Genomic DNA, 26,742 nt, shown 5'->3' with positions numbered 1-26,742 from the left:
GCCTCCTCCCTCGTGCACCGCCGTGAGGGCCGCGGGCCCGGCGCACAGGTGTCGCCGCCGCCCCGGCGTCCCGTCCGCGGCGCGCCGCTTCCTGAACGCGCCCCGCCCTGCGGCTCAGCGCCGCGGCGCCGGCGACAGAGGGCCAGGTGCCGCTGCTGCCCGTCCGCCCGCCCGGCCCTCTCCCGCCGCCCGCCACCCGCCACCCGCCACATGCAGGCCGCCGCCGCCCTCCCGGAGGAGATCCTTTGGCTCCTGGAAGGTAACGCCCCGCCGGGAGTCTCACGTGCCGAGCCCGGCAGCAGCCGAGACGACAGCGGCTCCCAAGGCCGGCCTTCCCCGTCAGCTCCCTCACCCACCGCCTTCTTGAACCTCGAGGCTGCCGGAGTCCTGACTCTGCAGAGCCAGCTGTTCATCCCCCGCTCAGGGTCCCTTTCACTCGCCTCAGTAACACATTTTCTTTTCCCTCAAGGCGTCTCCATCTCCCACTTAGCCTCCAGGCTTCTGAGCAAGTTCAGGCCGCGTTCGTGGTCCCCGGGCCGCCGTGCTGGCCTTCAAGCCGTCCCTTTCTTCTCGGGACGCCCTGCATCTATAGGTTTCGCTCTCGTCCCTCTCACGCCCTGACTCCGTCTGCCCCGCTCACACGGTACCTTGACCTTCCAGCTTAGAGCGCCCCAGGCTCCCAAGGGGCTGTGAGGGCTCCCGGGCTCCTGTCAGCCAAGGCCTGGGCACCCAGACCCTAGGTCCCCTTCACCTGCTTGCAGCTCTGGGGGTCCCTCATGCACCTGGGGCAGGCGGATCCTGGTATTACATCTCTTCCCTTTCTAGAAGTGCCCCATTGCGGTGTGTTCAGTCACGAACACTCAACACATCCCGCTGTAACACTCCAGAGTTACAAGATCATCTGCTTGCCTCACACTTTTTCTGGTGAAAGTAACTTGCTGTTCCCGTAACTGACCTTCCTGGAAGGACGGGGACCTGGAATCTGTGCTTGCATAAGGGTCCCAGGAGGAAACTCTTCCCGAATTAAGCCTTTTGGCATCTATGTGACAAATGACCTGCTTTGGGCAGGTCATACTTTTGGCAAGCAGTTTTTTTTTTTTTTTCTTTTCAGTTTCTCTCAATTTAATTGGTTTTATATCTCCATTATCTTGTTATCTTGGTATAAATGCCTCCTAATTAAATATTTGGCAAGTCTTTTCGGTCTGTTTGTGGCACGGTTTCCATTCTGGGCTGCTTCTCTGTAAAAGCTGTCAACTAGGTATTTCTTATGAGGTGAAGTTTCCAAATTTATTTTACTTGTGACCCGAGTGAATCTAAATTTTCAGAAAGGAAAAGTATTTGCAGGGTAAAAGCATCATCTGGGTGTCTAAGAAGAAGCAACCCGGCCTTTCCCTCTACTGTTGGTTCAATAATTCCAAGTGTAAAGAGAGGCTCTACATGTCTGGTTTCCAGGAGGGAAGGAACTGTGGCAAAAAGTTTCATTCTGCCCTTGCAGTTAAAGGTATAATCTGATTCTTTTTATTGGTATCTGTCATTTGTTGAGAGGGAACCTACTTTACAACCTAGATAAACTAGACTTCCATTTTGTGTGCAGCCTTGGTAGAAGATTCCTTTTAATTTTCAGAAGCTTGCAATGACATCCACTCCTTCAACATTTTTGATGTGCAGTTCTTTATTGTTCAAAACTGACACTTTGGTAAACAGCTCATTTCTGCACCTGCCACCTTTCTTTAGCTTAGATTATTTTCTTGTTAGCTGACTGTTTTTAATTGAAGTCTTCAGATCTCCTCCTAAAGCAGAACCTTTGTTTGCTGACAAGTAGAGCAGGGTATGAATGGAGATTAATTGCATGTCACATACTTCTGTATCAAACTTGCTGTGTCTTAACAATCTCTGTTGGTGCTTGGGTCTTTAGAATATACGGAGGAGTCTGAGATTAAATTTTAAGGAGCTTTGTTGGTTAATATATTTCTTTAAGGCTTTTTTTTTTTAAGTTTGCAATTAGAGTCTGAATCTGAAGTAGAGAGAAAAATGTGAAAGTGGGATTCAACCAATAATTCTATTGAAAAGTGTTTGAAGAATATGCTTTTGAAAGGTTCATGTAATCATAGCAACATATTGGTTGTAGGTTTTGTTTTTTATGGAACACACTCTCTGGTGTAGACCAGCAGAATTATTCATTGTACTACAAATAATTTGTAGATATTATAAACCCATAATGGCTATCCATTTATCGTCTGTTGCTGTTTGTCTCCCCCCCCACACACACACACTTTTTAAGGTTAACTGTTGACAGTTAGAAAATATGTAGGTCCTGATCTCTATGTCGTCACTCAGTGGAGGGAGTCACAGGGTGAGAGTGCTGCCACTTTAGTGCTGCCACAGGCCGAGCGGGTGGAGTTTCCACAATGAATTACTACTTTCATAAACCAAGGCATAAGCATTTACACAGTGATTTAACACTGGCCATCACAGCCCTAACTTAAGCATTTATTTATTTATAACTACATGAACATAAATGACAGGGGCATTTTTTGACATAATGTGTGTGCTTTGAAAAATAAAATATGCAAAGCATTGTGAAAGGTTTATGCCAAATTTTGCATAATGAAGAAGGGAACAGAAATTCTGAAGGTCTCAAATTAATTTTGTTAAATTTTAAACATTTGAAAATGTTTCATTTGACCAGCTCCACTTCTAGGAATCTGTGTTACTGAAATTAAAGGACATGAAGTATGTGTACCAGGATCCATAGTAAATGTGCATGAGTTAGGAAAGGTCAGGTGATGGTATGAATGATTATTCATTTTATGGAATATTTTGCAGCCATTAAAAATGTTGTGGTGGATCTGTATATATTGGCTTAGAAAGTGTCCATAACATATTTTTAAGACTAAAAAGCAAGGTACACCGTAGTATATATAATATACCATTTATGTTTGAAAACATCAACAAAACCCCATATATTATGTATGTTTGTGTAAGCCTAGGAGGGAGTAAGAAAGAATATACACCAAGTTCCTAACATTGGTTTTCTAGGGAGGGGAGTGAGAGAGTGGGGGAGAGATTATTAATTTTATTTCATACATCTTCATGTTGTTTGAACCATGACAATGACCATGTATTACTTTTGTAATAGGAAGAAACAACCAGTGATTTTATTTAAAAGGAAAAGGAACAAAAAACGAAAAGAAGCTTAGAGAGATCGGAGTTCGAAAGGGCCATTAACCAGGGTTGTGATTATGCTTTTCTCTTGGTAGCTCTAAGGGTGTGTGGAAGGTGGGGATTTTTTTTTTTTTTTTAATGCTGTCTTGGATTTTGGGCAAATGTTAAAGCAGTGAGAGGTTTCTAGGGTAACTCAGGAAACATCTTCCTCAGATAGACTCTGTCAAGCTCTCATATAGAAATAGTAACTAGTCCATATCAGCAAATGAGTACCTTATAGATAAGTAAAGTGAAGGGCATTTACTGCCTTATTGAAAGAGGAGGAAATATTCATGTCTGTTTTCAAATAATCAGGCTTCACATGTAGAAGTTATCTTTTCGTTTTTGTTTGGTGATAACCACGCCCGAAAACAAAAACAATGGAGTGCTGGCAGTTTGCATAATCTTTGTTTCACAGATACAATCAGTTTCTTCCTTGTCTTTCTAGCCCCACTTTTGCAGTCAGAAGCACAAGAGGCAAGTATGAAGGAAGGAGAATAAATATTTCTTTAGTTCACAGTTTGTCTTGTGTGATGGAATGGGGCTTACTGACTTTAATCGCTAATAGGTCGCAACTATCTACAAGGTACCTAAATCCTGCTCAAATATGGATTAGAGACAAAATAATGTCCACAACTCCGCTGCATTTAGGAGCAATTGCTGCGTTAATGCTGATTCCAATACGCCTATGGTTACTTATTTTTAAACTTCCTTGGAAAGAAGAAGTCATTAATCATTTCCTTCCAGATTGTTCTCCAGATTTGTATTGGTCGATGTAGCCAACCATAAAATCCTTTTCAACATAGTAAAACTCCAACTCTGACTTTTTAGTATAAACATTTGTGATCAATTTTTTTCTCAGATGCAGTAGGAACTTTTCACACTTCCTCAATCAACCAGTCTGTGTTCAAAGGCACCTCCTCTGAACACTATAACTCAGAGTTGTTATAGCGAATATCATTTATCATACTTTATGGGAATATTGAGTTGTTTAGGGATTTTTCTGCCATAATTGCCCCTGGACTGCTTTGTGAATATCTATGTCTGTTTTACGTTTTAATTTTTGTCATTTTTTCTTCCTACTGTTAGACCAGGCCTATCACTTTGCACTGCTCTCAGTGTATCTGTATCCCCAATGTTATTGGAACATCAGATAATTAAGTTCATTGGAATTAAGATATGTGTGAAAGAAAGTATGAAGGGCTCTCTTGATGAACACAGTACCCAACCCGTTAGGCCTGCACTTTGTAACATGTACTGTGGCTGCTAAGAGTCATTTTTACTTAATTTTTGATACTGGGTTGTCTTCTAGATAGGTGATGTTACTGTTCGGTTGAATTCTGAAAGGTATATGACCATACTTCTATTTCTTTTTGTTAAATTTCTTGGTTATAAGAGCTATAATGCTCATTGTAGAAAATTTAGAAAACACAAGGATATACAGCCAACCATAGTCAACAATTGTTAAATTTCCATTTATTTCTTTCAGTTATTATTATTTGTACATACTTTAAAAGTTGTGACATATTGTGTGTATAGTTTTGTATACTGATTTTTCCACTTATAGTTTTTCATTTGCTATGGTCTCCTGAGCATTTTCTTAGATCACTAAGTTCTTTTTTTCTTTTGAGTGATTTTGAAGTTATACATCCTGGTTTTATTCCACTGATAGTTTTACCTTTATGGGAAAACAAACAAACAAACATTTCCCTCTGATTAGCAGCATTAGGAATGAAACAATATCTTCTAGCTCTTTCCTCCTGTATGAAATGTGAAATTGCTGATATAATCTTGGATTTTAGACTCAGAGAATTATTAATGTTTTATTGTGTATATTAGATTACAATAATTATTTTTTGACATTTGCATAATATTTAAAACCATAGCTATAATAATATTTTTTTTTCCTGTTTAACTTGTTCATTGCTTACTTTTTGTATCATGGCTTTTTCATTCTTGAACTCTTTATCTCTTAGGTATTTAGACTTTGCTAGAACGGTAGCCACTGGCCACATGTGGCTATTTAAATTTAAATTAACTAAAATTAAATAAGACCAAAAAAATCAGTTATGCAATTGCACTAGCTACACTTCAGCTGCTCAGTAGCCACAGTGCCTGCTGTATTGGACAGTGCATAAAACCCTACTAGATGACAATTGAGAATATAATGCTGAGTGAATTTCTCAGGAAGGGTACTTTGATAGTCCCCCTACTGAGCCCCTCCAAGTTTGAGTATATGTCTATCTAGTTTCATATAAACTTAGCTGTGGGCATGAGGTTCTAGGGTCACACTCTTTCCCTTTCTTCCCCTTTCTCTCAACTTAACCTCTCACAATTTTACCCTTATCTTCTGGTCTTCAGTTTTGTGGAGAAGAAGTCTGATGCCAGCCTGATATATTTCTTTTATAACCCATTCCTCCCACCGCCTGCCTGGATGTTTATAGGATATTTTTCTTTGCTCTCAAAAATGTCACTAGGTAATTTCAAGGTTTTGGACTTTTTAATAATTTTGCCTGGTATGTAGTGAACCCTTTTGATCTAAAGACTCAGTCTTTAACTTGAGAAAGTTTTTTCTATTGTCATTGCTTCTACTCCATCTCTTTTATTCTGTCATACTAGGATTTATATTATAAATATATTAGGGCCCTGATCTAGTCTCTGTGTTTCATCTCTTTTATTGTCTCATCCGTCAGTGACTTCATTACAGTTTTAAATTCAGCATTTATTTATTTAAAAAAAATTTCCATGTGTTCTTTCCTCATCACTCATTGTTTCATTTTCATTACATCTGTAAATCTGGCTTATAGGCATAATGACTTTTTGAATGTTGAAAATATGATTAGAAATTTTCTAAACATTTCTGTTCTTTAATAATAAATCTACTTCAGAGGGAGACATTTTCTCTAGTTCTTCAAGATATAGTTTTCTTTTTGAACTTTGTTTTCTCATAGGTCCTGTATATTTTTTTTGTGATAAGTTTGCCTAGGTTCAAATCCTGACTGCCACTTTCTTACTAGTATTTAACTTTGGGTCTTAGCTATAAAATGGGGATAATAATAGTACCTATCTCATAGAATTTATATGAGGAATAAAGGACTAAATATTTGAAAAGAACTTAGAATAATATCTAGAATGCATTACACACCATTTGTTTGGTAAATAAAATTAAAAATTTATTTTTCTTTGAGGAAGTCCTATTGCTCTCTCTTCTTGCAGTTGCCTCTCCACAGGAAAACTCCTAGGCATGGCCTTTTTTTTTTCTTTATAAATTTATTTATTTTATTTATTTATTTTTGGCTGTACTTGGGCTCAGTAGTTGGGCTCTAGAGTGCAGGCTTCAGTAGTTGTGGTGCACGGGCTTAGTTGCTCCACGGCATGTGGGATCTTCCTGGACCAGGGATCGAACCCATGTCCCCTGTATTGGCAGGCGGATTCTTAACCACTGCACCACCGGGGAAGTCCCTAGGCATGACCTTTTGCTTGGGTTGGTGGTTCATCCTTGCTACTCCAAATTAGGGGAGGTTTGTAGGGGTTCTTTCAGGATCTTCTTCATTTCCTTCCTTCCTTAGATCAGAGTCCAGTGATTATTTCTATGAGAAACTTTTTGGAGAAAGGAGAGGGGAAGTTAGCTTCCCTGCTAACTTAAGAAAGACATGTGTTCCTTACCTTGTTATAGAATGCTTTGTATGTGTGTCCGTTTGTGTAAAAATAGTATTTTTGTACTACTTGTCAGTTGAAAAGAAATGAAAGGTTTAATCTTCCCCTTTCTGTTTTTATAAACAGAACTATTTTTTTAATTGGTAGAAATATTTTAGTTTCATTGTGGGTATAGCCTAGATGTTAACTGGGCTGCCCAGGCCTTTTGAACTCTAGGCAAGACCTACTCCCCATTGTGGAAGCCCAAACATCTCCTCAAGATCTGGGTAATTCTCAAGGGGCATGCATTCTCAAGGTTACTTTTGCTTCCAGGGTCCCCTCCTTCCATGTGTGCTTTCTGTAGGCCTAAACTAACGGTTCCCAAATGGGGTGATTTCGTCCCATGGGGGCATTTGGCGACACTTGGAGACATTTTTTTGGTCACAGCTGGGGAGGGTGCTATTGGCACCTAATGGGTAGAGGCCAGGGATGCTGCTCAGCTTCCTACAATGCATAGGATAGCCTCCACAACAAAGAATTATCCAGCCCCAAATGTCATTAGTGCCAAGGTTGAGAAACCATGGCCTTGGCATATATCCTTGCCTTCAGTTTCCACAAAGACCTACCCACATGAAGTCCCTGTGAGTGTAGAAGACATCACTGGAGAGTCAGAGGGTGCAGGGAGAGGGAGGAAGGGTTTCCACTGCAGTAATGCAAACGATTTTAAATTGAATATTAGGCATTCCTATTCCTAAACCCCCTTTTCCCACTCCAGTCATCAGACAGTGCCCTCTGGACTCACCTGATGTAGTTCTCAGCCTTATGCTTTCTCAGTGGCACTTTCTCCCTTTATCCTATCTGGAGCAAAACAAAAAAAAATTGTCTTTTCCCTTGCTGCATGGAAAGGCAATTTAGCTATCTGTTTAGTGGTTTAGGTTCCCACCAACACCCACACATGGAGAAACAAATTACTTTGCCAAACCATGGCGATTCTCTTCCTAAGAGGAATTCTAGTGCCAGCTATTAAGATAATAACATTTTTACCTCATTATATAAGTGTAATACTTAAACAATTTTTAATCATTTTAAATACAGGAAAAGTAAGATGTTTCAAGTTTTACCATCATCTGAGAACCTTAACATATTGACATAACTATCATAGATCTAATTTTTTCACGCTATAAACCATTACACTGTACAGAAATCCTATAATTTCTGCTACGTTTGTTCATATTTATTTCCCCTGTGTTTCCAGGTTCATTGCTTGCTTTTCCAGTTTGTCAGTGCTGCGTTATAGGTTAGGCGATTATAACAGATGGCTTTTCAGGTTTGGAGTCTTTGAGTTCCACTGTTTAATTTTACTATCCAGCTCTTACACGGAACATAGGACAGATGTGGGCTTAGAAACAGAGTGGTCTTAGCATCCAGAGAGCAAGCTTTCCTGAAGGCTTATGGCTTTGATAAAATCACTTATGAATTACTTAAATTCTCATCTAGGGTCTCTTCCTAACATTGTTGATATTCTAATATTAGTATGTTATAGGGAAATAAAATTTTTATTCACATAATAGGAGCTTTACTAAAATGTATCCAGTGGCACATATTTATACATACTTAAGCCAATATAGTAGTTGAGTTGGAATTAATTAAGGTACTGTATATTTTAAATCAAGTATGAGAAGTATCCTGGATACTTAGAAAGCTACAGAAAATCTCTCTTAACTGCATTGTAATAAATGTCCTTAAAATCACTCTCTCTTTAAAGTAAATTTTCCTTTTTGATAACTCTTTGTGTGAGCCTCTTCATCCATCGATTCCTCCCTCTCTTTCTTTCTTCCTTCCTTCCCAGTACTTTATTAAAGTATGATGTACGTACATAAAATGCACTAATGTTAAGTGTTACAACTGGATGACTTTCATGTATATATGACTGTGTGACTGTGTGACTACAACCCACATCAGGACATAAACATTTCCATCTCCCTAGAAAGTTTCCTTTCCAGTTCTGGAACTTCACAGATCAGTATGATCTCTTTTGTGTCTGTCCTCAGCATAATGTTTTTGAGAGTTATCCATGTTGTTCTGTGTATCAGATTTATCTTATCCTTTTGCTAAGTAGTATTCCATTGTGTGAATATTTCCACAGTTTGTTTATCCATTCTTCTTCTGATGAACATTGAGTTGTTCAGTTTTGAGTTATTATGAATATAGCTGCTATGAGCATTCTTGTATAACTTGTTTTGTAACATAAACACTCATTTCTCCTGGATAAATATCTAGGAGTGGAATTTCTTGGTTGTAGGGTATGAATACATTTAATTTTATTGGAAACTCCAGTTTCCCAAAGTGATTGTACCTATTTTACAATTCCACCAACAGTGTATGAGAATTCCAAGTGCTCCATTTCCTCACCAACACTTGATGTTGTGGTCTTTTTATTTTTAGATATTCTGGTAGATGTTATGGTCCATGTATTTTTTTAATTACAAAAATAACTTATGGATACATTTTTATTGTAGAATATTTGCACAACATACAAGTATATAGACTACTTGACCTAGTCACAGAAATCAGACAAGAAAAAGAAATAAAAGGTATCCAAGTTGGAAGGGAAGAGGTAAAATTGTCATTATATGCAGATGACATGATACTCTATAGAGAAGACCCTAAAGACTCCACACAAAAACTATTAGAACTAATAAATGAATTCAGCAAGGCAGCAGGTTACAAGATTAATATACAGAAATCTGTTGAATTTTTTTTACACTAACAATGAAATATAAGAAAGAGAAAGGGAAAAAACAATCCCATTTCGAAAAAATACCTAGGAATAAACCTAACCAAGGAGGTGAAAGACCTATATGCAGAGAACTATAAAACAATGGTAAAAGAAATTGAAAATGATTCAAAGAAATGGAAAGATAGCCCATGCTCTTTGATTGGAAGAATTAATATTGTTAAAATGGCCATACTACCCAAAGCAGCATACAGATTTAATGTGATCCCTGTCAAACTACCCATGACATTTTTCACACAACTAGAACAAATAATCTTACATTTTTTATGGAACCACAAAAGACCCAGAATTTCCAAAGCAATCCTGAGGAAAAAGAACAAAGCTGGAGGCATAACCCTCCCAGGCTTCAGGCAATATTCAAAGATACAGTAATCAAAACAGCATGGTAGGGCTTCCCTGGTGGCGCAGTGGTTAAGAATCTGCCTGCCTTCCCTCGGCCTTACTCCAGGGGCTTTTGCTGTAAAGTGCCTGGCATTACCAGAGGGTACATGAACGAGCACGCATCCCTCCCCAGGAGACTGCTGTCCTGTGGGGCCCACTCGTGGAGCTGACAGCACAGGTCGGGTGGGGTTGGACACTTTCCTTTCTGTACCTGCTGACTGGCGACGCTTAAACAGGGTAGAGGCATCAGCAACCAGTAAGTGAGAGACGCCACACACGCCCGGAAGAGCCAGAATAAAATGCTAAAGTCCGGTGTAATTGGAACACGGAGCTCGCGTCAAAAGAAACACAAACCGAACAGTTTTGTTACGGAATAATTTCTAACTGATAAGTACCAGAACACGTCAGAGGTTTCTTGTTGTTTGGAAGGAATGCTAACTCAGGGTTTTATTTTGCCTCAGAAAAAAAAAAAAAAGAATCTACCTGCCAATGCAGGGGACATGGGTTCAAGCCCTGGTCCCGGAAAATCCCACATGCTGTGGAGCAACTAAGCCTGTGTGCCACAGCTACTGAGCCTGCGCTCTAGAGCCCATGAACCACAACTACTCAGCCTGCGTGCCACAACTACTGAAGCCTGTGCATCTAGAGCCTGTGCTCTGCAATAAGAGAAGCCACTGCAATGAGAAGCCCATGCACCACAACAAAGAGTAGCCCCCGCTCACCTCAACTAGAGAAAGCCTGCGCGCAGCAGCAAAGACCCAACACAGCCAAAAATAAATAAATAAATTTATTTACAAAAACCCCAGCATGGTATTGGCACAAAAACAGACATATAGATCAATGGAACAGAATAGAGAGCTGAGAAATAAACACATACTTCAGGTCAATTAATCTTTGACAAAGGAAGCAAGCATGTACAATGGAGAAAAGACAGCCTCTTCAGCAAGTGGTGCTGGGAGAGCTGGACAGCCTCATGTAAATCAGTAACGTACATTAGAACACTCCCTCACATCATACACAAAAATAAACTCAAAATGGCTTAAAGACTTAAATATAAGACATGACATCATAGGACGCCTAGAAGAGAATACAGGCAAAACATTCTCTGACATAAATCGTAGCAGTCTTTTCTTAGATCAGTCTCCCAAGGCAATAGAAATAAAAGCAAAAGTAAACAAATGGGTCCTAATCAAACTTATAAGCGTTTGCACAGCAGAGGAAACCCTAAACAAAACAAAACAAAAAGCCTAACAGAATGGGAAAAAATATTTGCAAACTGTGGGACCAACAAGAGCTTAATTTCCAAAATATACAAACAGCTTATACAACTCAATATGAAAAAAACAACTCAATCGAAAAATGGGCAGAACTAAATAGACATTTCTACAAAGAAGGCAACCAGATGGGCAACAGGCACATGAAAAGATACTCAACATTGCTAATTATTAGAGAAATGCAAATCAAAACTACAACGAGGTATCACCTCACACCAGTCAGAATGGCCATCATCAAAAAGTCTACAAATAATAAACACTGGAGAGGGTGTGGAGAAAAGGGAATCCTCGTACACTGTTGGTGGGAATGTAAATTGGTGCAGCCACTATGGAAAACAATATGGAGGTTCCTTAAAAAACTAAAAATAGAACTACCATATGATCCAGCAATCGCACTCTTGGGCATATATCTGGAAAAGACGAAAACTCTAATTTGAAAAGATATATGCACCCCAGTGTTGATAGCAACACTGTTTACAATAGCCAAGAGATGGAAGCAACCTAAGTGTCCATCAACAGATGAATGGATAAAGAAGATGTGATACACACATACACACACACACACACACAATGGAATACTATCCATAAACGGAATGAAATGTTGCAATTTGCAGCAATATGGATGGGCCTAGAGATTATTGTACTAAGTGAAGTAAGTCAGAGAAAGACAAATATTATATATCACTTATATGTGGAATCTAAAAAAAATAATACAAATGGACTTATTTACAAAACAGAAACAGACTCACAGACATAGGAAACAAACTTATGGTTACCAAAGGAGAAGGTGGGGTGGTGTAAATTAGGAGTATGGTGTTAAAAGATATGCACCACTATATATAAAATAGATAAACAAGGATTTACTCTATAGCACAGGGAGCTATATTCAATATCTTGTAATAACCTATAATGGAAAAGAATCTGAAGAGTGTATATATATATATATATATATATATATATATATATATATATCTGAATCACTTTGCTGTATACCTGAAGCTAACACAATATTGTAAATCAACTAAAGTTCAATGAAAAATAAAATAAGTATATAGACTACTTGGTTTTTTATCATAGCACCATTGGATACCTTTCCATATGAATCTAGGTATATATTCATATATATATATATATTCATTTTTAAACTGTTGCACAGTATTTCAGAATTTTTTAACTATTCACCTATTGAAGGATGTTTAGATCGTTTCCAGATTTTTTTGTATTTCCACAGTGATGTAGAGAACATATCTGCATCTTTGTGTACATACGCAAATATTTCTGTAGGATAGATTCTTAGACTCTCAAATGGAAGATTGCAGAAGTGTTAATCCTAGATTTGTAGACTGGCCAGTAGTTAAAACTTAATCCTAAGTACTATCTGTGTTTTCGATCCTGGTTTTTGTTTTCTCTGTGCTGTGAGTATATAGGTATTGTCATTTTTTTCCCCTTCAGGAGGTAAGAGAATGAAAAATATAAACACACATTTCTTGGGTCATGGGGCAGAAACAATCAGCAGGTTGAAGCAAACCACAGCCAGAACATGCTGACAGTTTCTCTATTGTATGCTGACAACTTCCTGCAAGCCAAAACAAAGCTGGTGGGTATGATTTTAACCTTGCCAACAAGTTTTACCCCTTAACAAAAAGCAAGAAATATATGACTTAAGGATTAAAACTGATTGCCAGATCGAAAATTTAATGCAAGGTTTAAAACAAGTTCTAAGCAAACTGAAAGTCATTTTCCCCCACTATGATACTTTTATTTAATTTGTGTGAAAATGGGCAAGACAAGGTTTCTATGAAGTCTTCCATCGTTAGAATAGAAAAATGAACACTAAAGTTTCAGAGGTTTGATTTTAGGGAGATATTTAAGTCACTGCAGAAATACTAATGGTCGGATACCTTCAGCATATTTGTAACAAGGAATCAGAAATTATTATTTTTTGTTTGTTTCTACCAGAAGCTGTCAATGAGACTTTGTAGAAGTTGGATCAGCAACCAGGCCGTTTTTTTCTGTAAAATAGCAATATGTTACATAAAGGGATAGGTGTGACATTTAATTAAACACCCAGACAAATAGAATACTCAGGTATCTAGAATGAAATGTGGCCTTATGTTACTTCCAAGGTAGAGATTGTTTTAGTTTGGCGGGCATGATTTGCTAGGCATGGCAAAGTGGGTGGACATAGTCTGTGACTGGAAAGGACATCTTACTGTTAGCGTCTCACTCAAGGAAGTCCCGAGGATGATGCAGATCTTTACTCCCTGCCTACCGCAGCAATCCAAGCAAAGGACTCCTGGGATGGGTCCCTGAGAGGAGTCCCTCCTCCCTTTGATATCCCCTTCTCTTCTCCACAATCCCAACAAACATTTTCTACACCCCTCCTTTCTCCATACAGGCTCCCATCTCCATCCTAGAGGGGTGATGTCTCATCTTTAAGGCTTTAACTCCTTCAAAGTGTTCAGAGTGAAGCATCTATAAGATAAACATTTTGATTAGAAAAAAACACTAGGTATCACTGAAAATTTAAGAGATGAGGCTGAAGTAGTATCCTGCTCCTACAATTTTTTTTAAAACAGTGAATAGATTGTTTTCTAATGTTTACTTAGGTATTTTCCTTTAGACCCCTTTTTTTTAATGGGAAAAAGAACCATGTTCCTTAGGTTGATTTCCAGGCCAGCCCATTTTTAAAAACTATTTTGTGTCCCTCTTTGTCAGTGGGAACACTCCCTTTATCCCCTGTTCCCTAACTCTAAACTCTGATGTTGGTGTTCTGACTGGAGAGTGACTCCAATGGGCAGGCCTGGGAAAGGTATGAGGAGCTGGGTGGGAGCTAGGTTGGGGTTCCCAGGATTAGGGAGGAGACTTATTTAATGAGCCAGAATGAGAGCAGGAATGGGCCTCACCTAGAGGGGAGGTGAGAGCCAGTGCAGGGACCCAGAGCAAAAGGAGAACAGAATTTCCTCTCATCTCCCTCTCTTCCTCTCCTGTCTCCTTACTTCCGACCCCATCTCCCATTGAGAGTGTGGCTGCCAACAGGCTTGGACGTGCTATGATAAGAGGAGGGGGCTATGAGATGGGGTGAGGAGTGATGATGGAAGTCAGCAGAAGGTTGTTGAAGTATAATGACTATCAAAGCAGCAGCAGTGAGAGAATGGATATTTCTGTGCTTGCGCTCAGCCAGGACAACCATTCACATTTAACAAGTATTTGCAAGTACTTGGGGACTTTTTAAAAAAATCTAAATAGAGGGTCTGAAATACTGCCCAGCCTTAAACTTAACAGAATTAATTTGGTGAGTCATTTTAGCCTATGCCAACACTTTTTGCATGTAGACAAAAATCTCAAATATTTTCTTGGGTATAATGCCAATATGGGCAGAAATTCATGGCACCCTTCTTTTCAGAAATGTGAGTTCTGCTTTAGTAGTTCAAATACTTTTGCAAAATATCCCCTCTAGGAACACTTTGATTGGTTTTTGGTTGGTGGAATTGTTTTCAGCAGCATTTGGCCATTCATCCTGCCTTCAAATAGAAGATTGATTGAAGCAAACTTTTGAGTTTTAGAAACAATATATCAACAAAAAAAATTTGTAACTGTTAAAGAACACCAACTTAAATATTTTGTTCTTTCTGTGTATTAGGAGCATTACTTAGAAAACAGATGGAGGCAACCTTTATTTTTCACTAGTTTGAAAAATGTGACACATAGGATGTCATTCTTCTCCAAATAGAAGAGTAGCCTCAGAAATGGACAAGGTCAGAGGTTTGGGAGAATGTAAGAGACTTTGACCAGTCTACAGAACCTAGAGATCTTGGGTGCATCCTGTCAGGTCAGAATCTTTTCATCTGGCCTTAGGCCGTGCAGTGGTTTCTCCCAGGGATGTGATGATTATATCATGTCTACAGAGTTCCACATACCCTCTGTCCCCTTGTCCTTCTTTGTTTTCTTTTTCTATCTTCTTTTCCTACTCTGGTTTGCTGGAATAGATATCCATAAGTTGCCTGGAAGCTGAGGGAATCTATGTTTTAGGGAAGCTGTGAATTACAATAGGAAGATGCATCTTTGCCAGAGCTGTTTACCGTTTAAACATGAGACTTAAAATCATTGTATATTACTTTTAGTACAAAATACTGTATGTTGCTACAAGCTTGCCTTCCAGAATAATCTTTCATCACTGTCCTCTCACCCCTAACCTTCATGTTCTGCCCTCCAAGTTAGAATTCTTTCAGTCTCTCCAACTGAACTAAGATCTATCACCTCAGGACCTTTGCACATAATGTTCCCACGCTTATGCCATTCTTTTCCTCATTCTACCACCTCCTCCCCATCCCCAGCAGACATACTTGACCTGCTAATCTGTGGGCTTCAGATGAAAGGTCAGGTCTCTGAGAGATCTCCCCTGACTTACTTCCCTCTAGACTAGTTGCATCCACTCTAGGCCTGTGCCCCCCTCACTTTTCTTATTATAACTCATATCACAATTTATTCTGATTGTCTATTTAAGTCTTTATTCTTTGGTAGACTGTAAACTTTTAGCTTAGATCTATCTTGTTCACTTTTTCAGTATTTAGCATGTAATAAGTGCTCAGTAAATATTTGTTAAAGAATAAAGGCATTCAGAAAAAATGTGGCATTGTTTATGGTATGTTTCTGATTTTGTCTTTTCTCTTTGGTGTGAGGACATTTACACCAGTGTGGTATTGCTCACTCACCAGTCAAAGGTAACGAGGTGTAGACCCTGTAACATCAAGTGTTATGTGTAGTGAGTGCTGTGATGTCAGAGGTACCTCAGGAGTGTTCTTACTCAGTTAGTGGTGTTTTTCACTCTGGATTTTGCAGTTGCAGGAGCCTAAGGCATCCTGATGTGATAGGACATGATGTTTATATTAAAGGAGTCCTTGTTTGTACAAGGCTGATTGCTTAATGGAAAACCCACCCAGAGACAGTGGTAAACTTGGTTAAATACAGGAGGTGAAAATCTCTTCCTTGTTCAGTGGTGAGTAATGTGTTTCTGAGCAGGGTTGCTCAGGCACCTTGAGGTCATAATCACTATAAGTAGCATCATCTTGCAAATTGAAAGGCAACTGTATTATATGTTGGTCTGTAATTTCCTTAATATCTGTATCAAGTTTTGATATCAGGGTTATGCTGGCTTCATAAATGAGTTGGGAAGTGTATAAAATACTAGATGTATAATCCCTCCTATAGCTCTTGCTTTTGACTTATTTATGTTTTCATGATTATAAATTTGTTCATCTAGTGAGTTGTGGGAGTATTTTTAGATCAGCTTTCTCAAAAAAAATGATGAGACAGATGGAAGAGATTGTCTTCGTGTCATTTTATTCCCCTGAGTAGATGACACTTGCAGGTGAAGGAACAAGTACTTAAATTAACAAGTGGCCCTCTAAAGTGTTTTGAAATGAAGCCTTCAAAACAGTAATTTAAAGTGAAACTTAAAAAGTGAAGTCATAATAAAATATCAAATTATCAAATATCCCCCCAATGAGTTGGGGGATAATTATATCCTGTTGATTCCGTTTTAGCAGTTTTAGTATATACAAATATAATTACATGGGATATTTTACTTATAAGCATTTAGTAAGGAGAGTAGAAGTTCAAAATAATATATATATCTATCTACATTTATCATCTATAGGCATGAAGTATTCATTTTAACCATCCATCTCTCACAGGATCTCTATTCCCCACTTTCTCTCTGCTTGCTTGGGTGGCCTCCTTTCCTATTCCCAGCTATGAACCAGCACAGCCCACTACCACTGAGTGAAATGAAGAGGAGGGAGAAAAATTAAAATCTGTCTATCCAAGCTAAGAGTAGTATTACATTATGCTTGCATAGTGATTTTAATTTTACTTATTTTTTCATATTCTAAAACACATATTTTAGAACATTTAGAAAATATAGAAAAGTATGAAGAAGATGATAAAAATGGCTTGTAATTCCACTTCCTAGAGATGACCATTGTTAATATTTTGGTGTTTATCACAGTGCCTGACTGACCTATAGGAGGGACTCAATAAAGATTGGGTTAATGAATGAATTTAACCCAGTCCCTCCCCCCTTCTTCTGGTAAAATGTGAAGATTATATCATATACCACTTTAAAAAATTAATAGACTAGTTTTTAGAATAGCTTTAGATTTACAGAAAGATTGAGTGGGTAGTACAGAGTTCTCCTATTCCCCTTACCCCCAGTTTCCTCCATTATTAACATTTCACATTACTATGATACATTTATTACAATTAATGAACCAATATTGATATGTTATTGACTAAGTCTGTAGTTTATTCCATTTTCCTTAGATTTTACCTAACGTCCTTTCTGTTTTCCAGGATCCTATCCAGGATACCTCATTTAATTTATTTCTTTAGACTCCTCTTCTCTGCAGCTGTTTCTCAAACTTTCCTTGTTTTTGATGACCTTGAGAGTTTTGAGGAGTACTGGTCAAGTATACTGTAGAACGCCCTATATCAGAATTTGTCTGATGTTTTTCTCGTGATTAGACTAGGGCTACAGGTGTTTGGAAAGGAGATCACAGAAGTAAAGAGCCATTCTCATCAAATGTCGAGGGTACATACTATCAACATGATTTATGACTGTTGATGTTGACTTTGATCACCTGGCTGATATAGTTATTGTCAGGTTTCTCCACTGTCAAGTTACTCTTTATTTCCCCTTTCAATACTGTACTCTTCGGAAGGAAGTCTCCATGTGCAATCTACACTTAAGTGTTGGGAGTTATGCTCCTTCTTCTTTAAGGCGGAGTATCTATATAACTTATTTGGAATTCTTCTGCACTGCAGATTTGTGTTTTCTCCCCCCATGTATTAATGTATTCAGTTACTTATTTATATCATTGTGGACTCATGAATACTTATACTTTGAGTTATAATCCAATGTTACCTAACTTCGTTGCTCAAATTGTTCTAGCTTTGGCCATTGGGCGCTCTTTTACTTGGCTCCTGTGCTCCTTTTGACATGCCCCATGAAGTGTGTGTGTGTGTGTGTGTGTGTGTGTGTGTGTTTTGGGCACTTCCTTACTTTCTGGCACTACAAGATGCTCCAGGGTCATCTTATATGTGTCCTGCCCCAGTCCTAAAATCAGCCATCTCTCAAAACAGCGTTGGTTCCTTTTACTGAAGATTGGTATTAGAAATCAATATCTGGGTAGTAGGTGTGCTCATTGTCACTGGAATGTTGTTTCTTTTAGGCCTTCTGAGCTGACAAAGCAAAGAAATATATGTGTGCAAGGTAACCCCACATATAAATATATCTATAAGCAATTTCTGTACATAACCATCTGTATCTATACAAAGTTAAACATGAGTTCTTATTGATGTCTTCAATTCTTAATTCATTTTAGACTCCTTACTATTCTTTTTTTAAATTGAGCTCACATTGTTTTATAACATTATATAAGTTTCATTTGTACAACATTATATTTCTACTTCTGTATACATTACAGTGTGCTCACCACCAAAAATTTAGTTTCTATCTGTCATGTACAGTTGACCCCCTTTTACCCATTTCACCGCCCACCCCCCTCCGATAACCAATACTCTGTTCTCTGTATCTACGTGTTTGTTCTTTTTGGTCTGTTTTGTTCATTTATTTTATTTGTTTGTTTTTTATATTTCACATATGAGTGAAATCATACAGTATTTGTTTCTCCCTCTGACTTATTTTGCTTAGCATAATACCCTCAAGGTCCATCTATGTTGTCACAAATGGCAAGATTTCATCATTTTATAGCTGAATGGTAATATATTGTATTTATATATACCACATCTTCCTTATCCATTCATGTACTGATGGCTGTTTCCATATCTTAGCTATTGTAAAAAATGCTGTGCTGAATATAGAGGTACATATATATTTTGAATTAGTGTGTTTGTATTCTTTGGATAAATACCCAGAAGTGGAACAGCTGGATCATATATTAGTTTAATTCGTAATTTTTTGAGGAATCTCCATACTGTTTTCCATAGTGGCTGCACCAATTTACACTCCTACCAACAGTGCATGAGGGTTCCTTTTTCTCCACATCTCCTCCAGCACTTATTACTTCTTACCTTTTTGATAATAGTTATTCTAAGGGGTGTGAGGTGATATCTCATTGTGGTGTTGATTTGCATTTCCCTAATAATAATGTTGAACATCTTTTCTTGTGTCCGTTGGCCATCTGTGTGTCTTCTTTGGAAAAATGTCTATTCAGCTCTTCTCCTTAATATTCTTGCTGCTTGCTCCTATCTTTTCCACTCCAACACTAAGAAACTTGGCTCCCACCATTCATCATCCATTTAAGAATTTAAGAATATAAGAATTGATTACCCCTACACCCATTGGAAACAACTTTATTGACTAGGGTCCAGTATTCACGTGCAGTTCCTTTTGCCTTTGGTCTTATAGACTACCCATTTCCAGTGTTGCTTAGGTCAGTACCTTTCCCCCATTTCTTCAGTGAGTTTAATTCATATATTTGTAATCAGTTAGATTATGTTGTTACAGTCTGCATTTTTTCCTGAGATTCCCCAACCTGCTAAACGAGTTTTTGAAATTTGCAGACATTAAGGCTCATTCTTTGTGTTGTAAAGTCCTATAGGTTTTGATAATTACATAAAGCCATGTGTCAACCATTATTAAAGTATCATACAGTATAGTTTCACTGCCCTAAAAGCCTCCTGTGCTTTACCTATTCATCCCTCCCTGACTCCTCTTGAACCCCTGATCTTTTTATAGTGTTGCCTTTTCCAGAATGCTATGTAGTTGGAATCATACAGTATGTAGCCTCTTCAGATTGGCTTCTTTCGCATAGTGATATGCATTTAAACTTCCCCCATGTTTTTTCATGGCTTGAGAGCTCATTTCTTGTTAGCACTGACTAGTATTCCACTGTTTGTATGTACCACAATTTATTTATCCACTCACCTACTGAAGGACACTTTGGTTGCTTCCAAAATTTTAGCAAGTATAAATAAAGCTGCTATAAACATTTATGTGCAGATTTTTGTGTGGACATAAGTTTTCAACTCAATTGGGTGAATACTCAGGAGTGTGATTGCTGGATCTTTTGATAAGACTATGTTTAGCTTTGGAAGAAACCAGACCGTCTTCCAAAGTGGCTATACCATTTTACATTCCCATCAGCAATTAATGAGAGTTCTGGTTGCTCTACATCCTTGCCAGCTATCGGTATTGTCAATTTTAAAAAATTTATCCATTCTAATAGTTACATAGTGATATCGCATTGTTGTTTTAATTTGCAGTTCCCTAATGACATATGATGCTGAGTGTCTTTTCATATGCTTATTTGTCATCTGTGTATCTTCTTTGGTGAGAAGGTACACAGATGACAAATGCACATCTTATATCCATTTTAAAATTGGGTTGTTTGTTTTCTTATTGTTGAGTTTTAAGAGTTCTTTGAATATTTTGGATATAAGTCCTTTATTAGATATGTGTTTTGTAAAGATTTTCTACCAGTCTGTGGCTTGTCTTTTCATTCTCTTAACACTGTCTTTTGCAGAACAGAAGTTTTCCATTTTAATGAAGCCTAAATTATTTCTTTCATTCATCATGCTTTCGGTCTTGTAACTAAAAACTCATTGCCAAACCCAAGGTCACCTACATTTTCTCCTGTGTTATCTTCTAAGATTTTATAGTTTTGCATTTTACATTTAGGTCTATGATCCACTCTGAGTTAATTTTTGTGAAAAGTTAGAGCTGTGCCTTTTTTTTTTTTCATTTGGATGTTTAGTTGTCACAGCACAATTTGTTAAAAAGACTATCCTCTCTCCACTGAATTGCCTTTACATCTTTGTCAAAGATCAGTTGACTGTGTTTGTGTGAGGCTATTTCTGTGTTTTCTGTTTTTTTCCATTGATCTGTGTCTGTTCTTCCAACACTACTAGTCTATCTTGATCACTGTAGCATAGTAGTAAGTCTTTAAGTTGAGTAATGTCAGTCCTTCAGCATTCCTCCTTCTTTCTCCTCCTGTCATCCTCCCTCTACTCTTCCTCCTCCTCCTCGCCCCTTCCTCTTCCTTTTCTTCTTCTTCTTCCTCTTCTCCTTCTCCTTTTCGTTCAGTATTGTGTTAATAATATGCTGTGAGAATTTTTGAATTCCTTAAATTTTCTTCATGAATATTATTTTTAATTGGTTATATAATATTTCATTATATGATCTATGATATAACCAATAACCAGGGTTTAGTGGAAAAAATTCAGATCATTTGATATCTCATTTTTGTAAATGAAAATAAAAAGGTTTTGTTAGCACAGAATAAAAACTGAAAGAGTTAGGAGTTCCCTGGTGGTCCCGTGATTAGGACTCTGTGCTTCCACTGCAGGGGGCATGGGTGCGATCCCTGGTCAGGGAATTAAGATCCCGCATGCTGCCCGGCGTGGCCAAAAAAACAAAAAACAAAAACCTGAAAGAGGATGGGATTGCAGATTTTGTTGCTTATATCAATTTCTTTATTTTCCGATGTTTCTACGGTGAGTAACAATGCCTTTTTTGTTAGAGGGAAAGGTAAATATGTTTGTGTTTGTTTTCTAAAGTGTGAGAAATATCTTTTCTTCCTTTTCCCCTCTCAATCTGATATTGGTAATTTGGGTTTTCTCTTTTTTCCTTTTATGAATCTTGATAAAACCTTTAGGGACTTATCAAATTTATTGATCTTTTAAAAGAACCAACCAATGTTTTTTCGGCTCTCTATTTAATTGATTTCCATTCTTATCTTTATTAATTTCTTTTTCCTGCTTGGAGTTTAGTTTGTTCTTCTTTGTCTAGTTTCTTAAGATGAAAACTCAGATCATTGATTTTAATCCTTTCTTCTTTTCTACCATAAGCATTTAAAGCTGTATGTTTCCCTCAAGTGTGGATTTAACTGCGTCCTACAAATTTGGATGTGTTGTATTTTATAATCATTCAGTTTATTCAAAGAAGAGTATTTCCTCTTTGACTTACGTTACTTCGAATTGAGGCTTTTTAGATATCTCATTGTTATTGATTTCTAACTTATTTTATGGTCAGAGAACATACTCTAAGATTTTAGACTTTTGGTGTGTTTTTTTTGTTTGTTTGTTTTTTTGCGGTACGTGGGCCTCTCACTGTTGTGGCCTCTCCTGTTGTGGAGCACAGGCTCCGGACGCGCAGGCTCAGCGGCCATGGCTCACGGGCCTAGCCGCTCCGCGGCATGTGGGATCTTCCTGGACCGGGGCATGAACCCGTGTCCCCTGCATTGACAGGTGGACTCTCAACCACTGCGCCACCAGGGAAGCCCGACTTTTGGTGTTTATAAGACTTATTTTATGGACTAGAATAAGGTATATCTTGGTGAACATTTCATATGCACTTTAAAAAAAGTGTATTCTGTAGTTGTTAGATGTAGCATTCTATGAATGTCAATTAGATCAAAGTTGTTGATAGTGTTGTTCAGGTCCTCTATCTCTTTGCTGATTATTTGTCTAGTTGTTCTATTAGTTTCTGAAACAGGGTAGTAAAATCCCCAACTATGATTGTAGATATGTCTTTTTCTTACTTTAGTTGCATTGGAATTTGCTTCAGGTATTTTGCAGCTATTTTATTATGTGCATACACTTTATAATTGTTCTATCTTCCTGATGACTTGGCCCTTTTATCATTATGAAATATCCCTCTTTATCTCTTGTAATACTCCATGTACTGAAGTCTACTTTGTCTTACATTAGTATACTCTTTCCATCTTCCTTATGTTTACTCTTTGCATACTGTATAATTTCCATTCTCTTTTTTCAGCCTATCTGTGTCTTTATATTTAAAGTGTGTCTCTTATAGATTACTTTGAACAATTATATGCCAATAAAATGGACAACCTAGAAGAAATGGACAAATTCCTAGTAATGTACAATCTCTCAAGACTGAATCAGGAAGAAATACAAAACATGAATTGAATCAGTATTTTAAAAACTCCCAAGAAACAAAATTCCAGGACTAGATGGCTTTACAGGTGAATTCTGCCAAACATTTAGAGAAGGGTTAACACCTATCCTTCCCAACTATTCCAAAAAAATTGCAGAGGAAGGAATGCTTCTGAACACATTCTGTGAAACCAGCATCACCCTGATACCAAAACCAGACAAAGATATAACAAAAAAAGAAAATTACAGGCCAATATCACTGATGAACAGAGATGCAAAAATCCTCAACAAAATATTAGCAAACCAAATCAACAGTACATTAAAAGGATCATACACCATGATCAAGTGGGATTAATCCCAGGGATGCAAGGATGGTTCAATATCCACAAATCAATCACTGTGATACACCACATTAACAAATTGAAGAATAAAAATCATATGATCATCATATGTTGCAGAAAAAGATTTTGACAAAATTCAACATCCATTTATTATAAAAACTCTCAGTAAAATGGGTATAGAGGGAATATACCTCAACATAATAAAGGCCACGTGTGACAAGCCTACAGCTAACATCATACTGAATGACGAAAAGCTGAAAGTATTTCCTCTAAGGTCAGGAACAAGATAAGTATGCCCTTGAGGGTATTATGCTAAGTGAAGTAAGTCAGACAGAGAAAGACAAATACTGTATGATTTCACTTATATGTGGAATCTTAAAAACAAAACAAATATGAACAAATATAACTAAATGGAAACAGAGTCATAGATACAGAGAACAAACAGGTGGTAGCCAGAGGGGAGGGTAGTGGGGAGGTGGGAGGAGAGAAATAGATGAGGGAGATTAAGAGGTACAAACTTCCAGTTACAAAATAAATGAGTCACAGGTATGAAATGTACAGTTTGGAGGATATAGCCAATAATTATGTAATATCTTTGTATGCTGACAGATAACTAGACTTATCATGGTGATCATTTTGAGATGTACAGCAATTTTGAATCATTATGTTGTGTGCCAGGAACTAACATAGTGTTGTAAGTCAATTATACTTCAAAAACAAATAAACAAACTCATAGAAAAAGAGATCAGATTTGCAATTGCCAAAGGTGGAGGGTGGAGGGAGGGGGAACTGGATGAAGGCAGTCAAAAGATACAGATCTCCAGGGCTTCCCTGGTGGCGCAGTGGTTGAGAGTCCGCCTGCCGATGCAGGGGACACAGGTTCGTGCCCTGGTCTGGGAAAATCCCACATGCCACGGAGCAGCTAGGCCCGTGAGCCATGGCTGCTGAGCCTGTGCGTCTGGGGCCTGTGCTCCTCAACGGGAGAGGCCACAACAGTGAGAGGCCTGCGTACTGCCAAAAAAAAAAAAAAAAGATACAGATCTCCAGTCATAAAGATAAATAAATACTAGGGATGTAATGTACATGATAAATATAATTAACACTGCTGTACAGTTTATATGAAAGTTGTTAAGAGAGTAAATCCTTAGAGGTCTTATCACAAGGAAAAAATTTTTAATTTTGTGTCTATATGAGATGATAGGTATTCACTAATCTTACTGTGGTAATCATTTCATGGCATATGTAAGTCAAATCATTATGCTGTACATCTTAAACTTACATAGTGCTGTATGTCAATTATATCTCAATAAAACTGGAAGGAAAAAAGTGTCTCCTGTAGAAAGCATATAATTGGGTCTTGCATTTTTATTCAGTTAGGAAAATCTCTGCTTTTTAATTGAAGTGTTTAATTCATTTACATCTAATATAACTATTGTTATGGATGGATCTAGGGTCTACCATTTAACTATCTGTTTTGCAATTGTCACATTTTTTTATTACACTTGCTTTTAAAAAAATTAATCAAATGCTTTTAGTATTCCATTTTAATTTCTCTATTTTAGAAAATTGTTCCTCCTTATTTTGTTTGTTAGGGTTGTTCCAGTGATTACAATATGTTCCTTAACTTATCACAGGCTACTCAGAGTTAATTTTATGCCACTAAAGGGGGTTCATTTTCTCCCCTTCCCCCATCCTCTGTTTTATTGCTGTCACATATTTTGCATGTACATATGTTATAAGCCGTGCAATGCAGTGTTATAATCTGTGCTTTAGCTCGCCAGTTATCTTTTGAAGAAATGAAGAGAAAGAGGAAAAAAGTGATAATATTTTATATTTACCCACATATTTAGCATTTTGGTACCCCTGTAGATCTGAATTTCCCTTTGGTGTCAGTTCCCTTCAGCTTGATGAATTTCATTTAGATTTTTTTTTTTAGAGCAGGTTTGTTAGCAAAAAGTTTTCTCAGTTTTTGTTTATCTGAAAAACGTCTTTATTTTGCCTGTACATTTCGACAGCTATTGTCATTGGATATAGAATTCTGGGTTGACAGGTTTTTTTCCCTTTTTCTTTTCAGCACTTTAAATGTGTCGTTCTAGTGTCTTCTGGCCTCCATTATTTTTGATGAAAAGTTAACTCTCATTCCTATCATTATTTTCTTATGGGTAATGGGTCATTTTCTCTAGCTTCTTTGAAATTCTTCTCTTTATCTTAGATTTTCAGCAGTTTGACTATAATTTGCCAGTGTTTAGTTTTCTTTATGTTTATCCTACTTGAGGTCCACTGAGCTTCTTGAATCTGTAAATTAATATTTTTCATCAAATTTGGGAAATTTTTGACGATGATTTCTTCTGGTACATTTTCTGTCCTATTCTGGTTTTAACCTTCTTCTGAGAAGAAGACCTTCTTCTTATTCTTATTCTTCTGAGAAGACCTTCTTCTTATTCTTATTCTTCTGAGAAGAATAACCTTATTCTTCTAAGAATAAGAATAACTTATTCTTCTGAGAAGAATAACCTTCCAAGTATATGTAAGTTGTGGCATTTGGTGTTTTCCCACAGCCCACTAAGCTCTTTGCCTAAGGGTGCTCCCTAGCCACTCCACCCCACATGGACTGGGAGTACCTTTAGGTGAAAAGCTATATAAACACACGTCTCACCCTGCAGTTCCTTTCTTTCAAGGATCAAATCCCCACCAATTTCTGCCTGCTTTTGGCTACTGTTTGGTGCCCTAAAATAGTTGCTTTTGAATTTTTTGTCTAGTGTTGATAATTCTTATCTATGGGAAAGTCATTCCAACATAAGCTATTCTACTATTACCCAGAAAGCTACCGATTTTTAAAGAATTTATTTTCTGGCTACCCTAGTGAATTCTTACAATTTCTAAAAGTTTTCCAACTTTATAGTTTTAAGCTTATATGTCTTTGGTTATAATATCTGTGCATAATGATGTTTTTATTCCTTCTAAGACTTCTTTTTATCTAGAACCTCCAGAACAATGTTATTTGACAGTGGGAGTAGCTGGAAAAACAATCTTTAATAATATTGACTTTAGGGCTTCCCTGGTGGCGCAGTGGTTGACAGTCCGCCTGCTGACGCAGGGGACACGGGTTCGTGCCCCGGTCTGGGAAGATCCCACATGCCGCGGAGCGGCTGGGCCTGTGAGCCATGGCCGCTGGGCCTGCACGTCC

The 26,742-nt window shown here is 37.8% G+C and overlaps 1 protein-coding gene across 1 annotated transcript in view; it reads left to right on the top strand.

The window, feature by feature from the left end:
* Positions 1-210: 210 nt before the first annotated feature.
* Positions 211-26,742, top strand: part of SKAP1 (src kinase associated phosphoprotein 1) — a gene marked incomplete at both ends in the record, with an annotated part of 280,095 nt that continues 253,563 nt past the window's right edge. Inside the window, one exon of the mRNA XM_082861196.1 lies at positions 211-259. Coding sequence (XP_082717322.1) covers positions 211-259 — 49 coding nt within the window. The remainder of the gene's footprint in view (positions 260-26,742) is intronic.

The sequence above is a fragment of the Leucopleurus acutus genome, assembly GCF_964270905.1.
Source record: "Leucopleurus acutus genome assembly, chromosome: 19".
In the NCBI taxonomy this organism is placed as follows: domain Eukaryota; kingdom Metazoa; phylum Chordata; class Mammalia; order Artiodactyla; family Delphinidae; genus Leucopleurus; species Leucopleurus acutus.
This window is presented reverse-complemented; position numbering and strand designations above follow the sequence as displayed.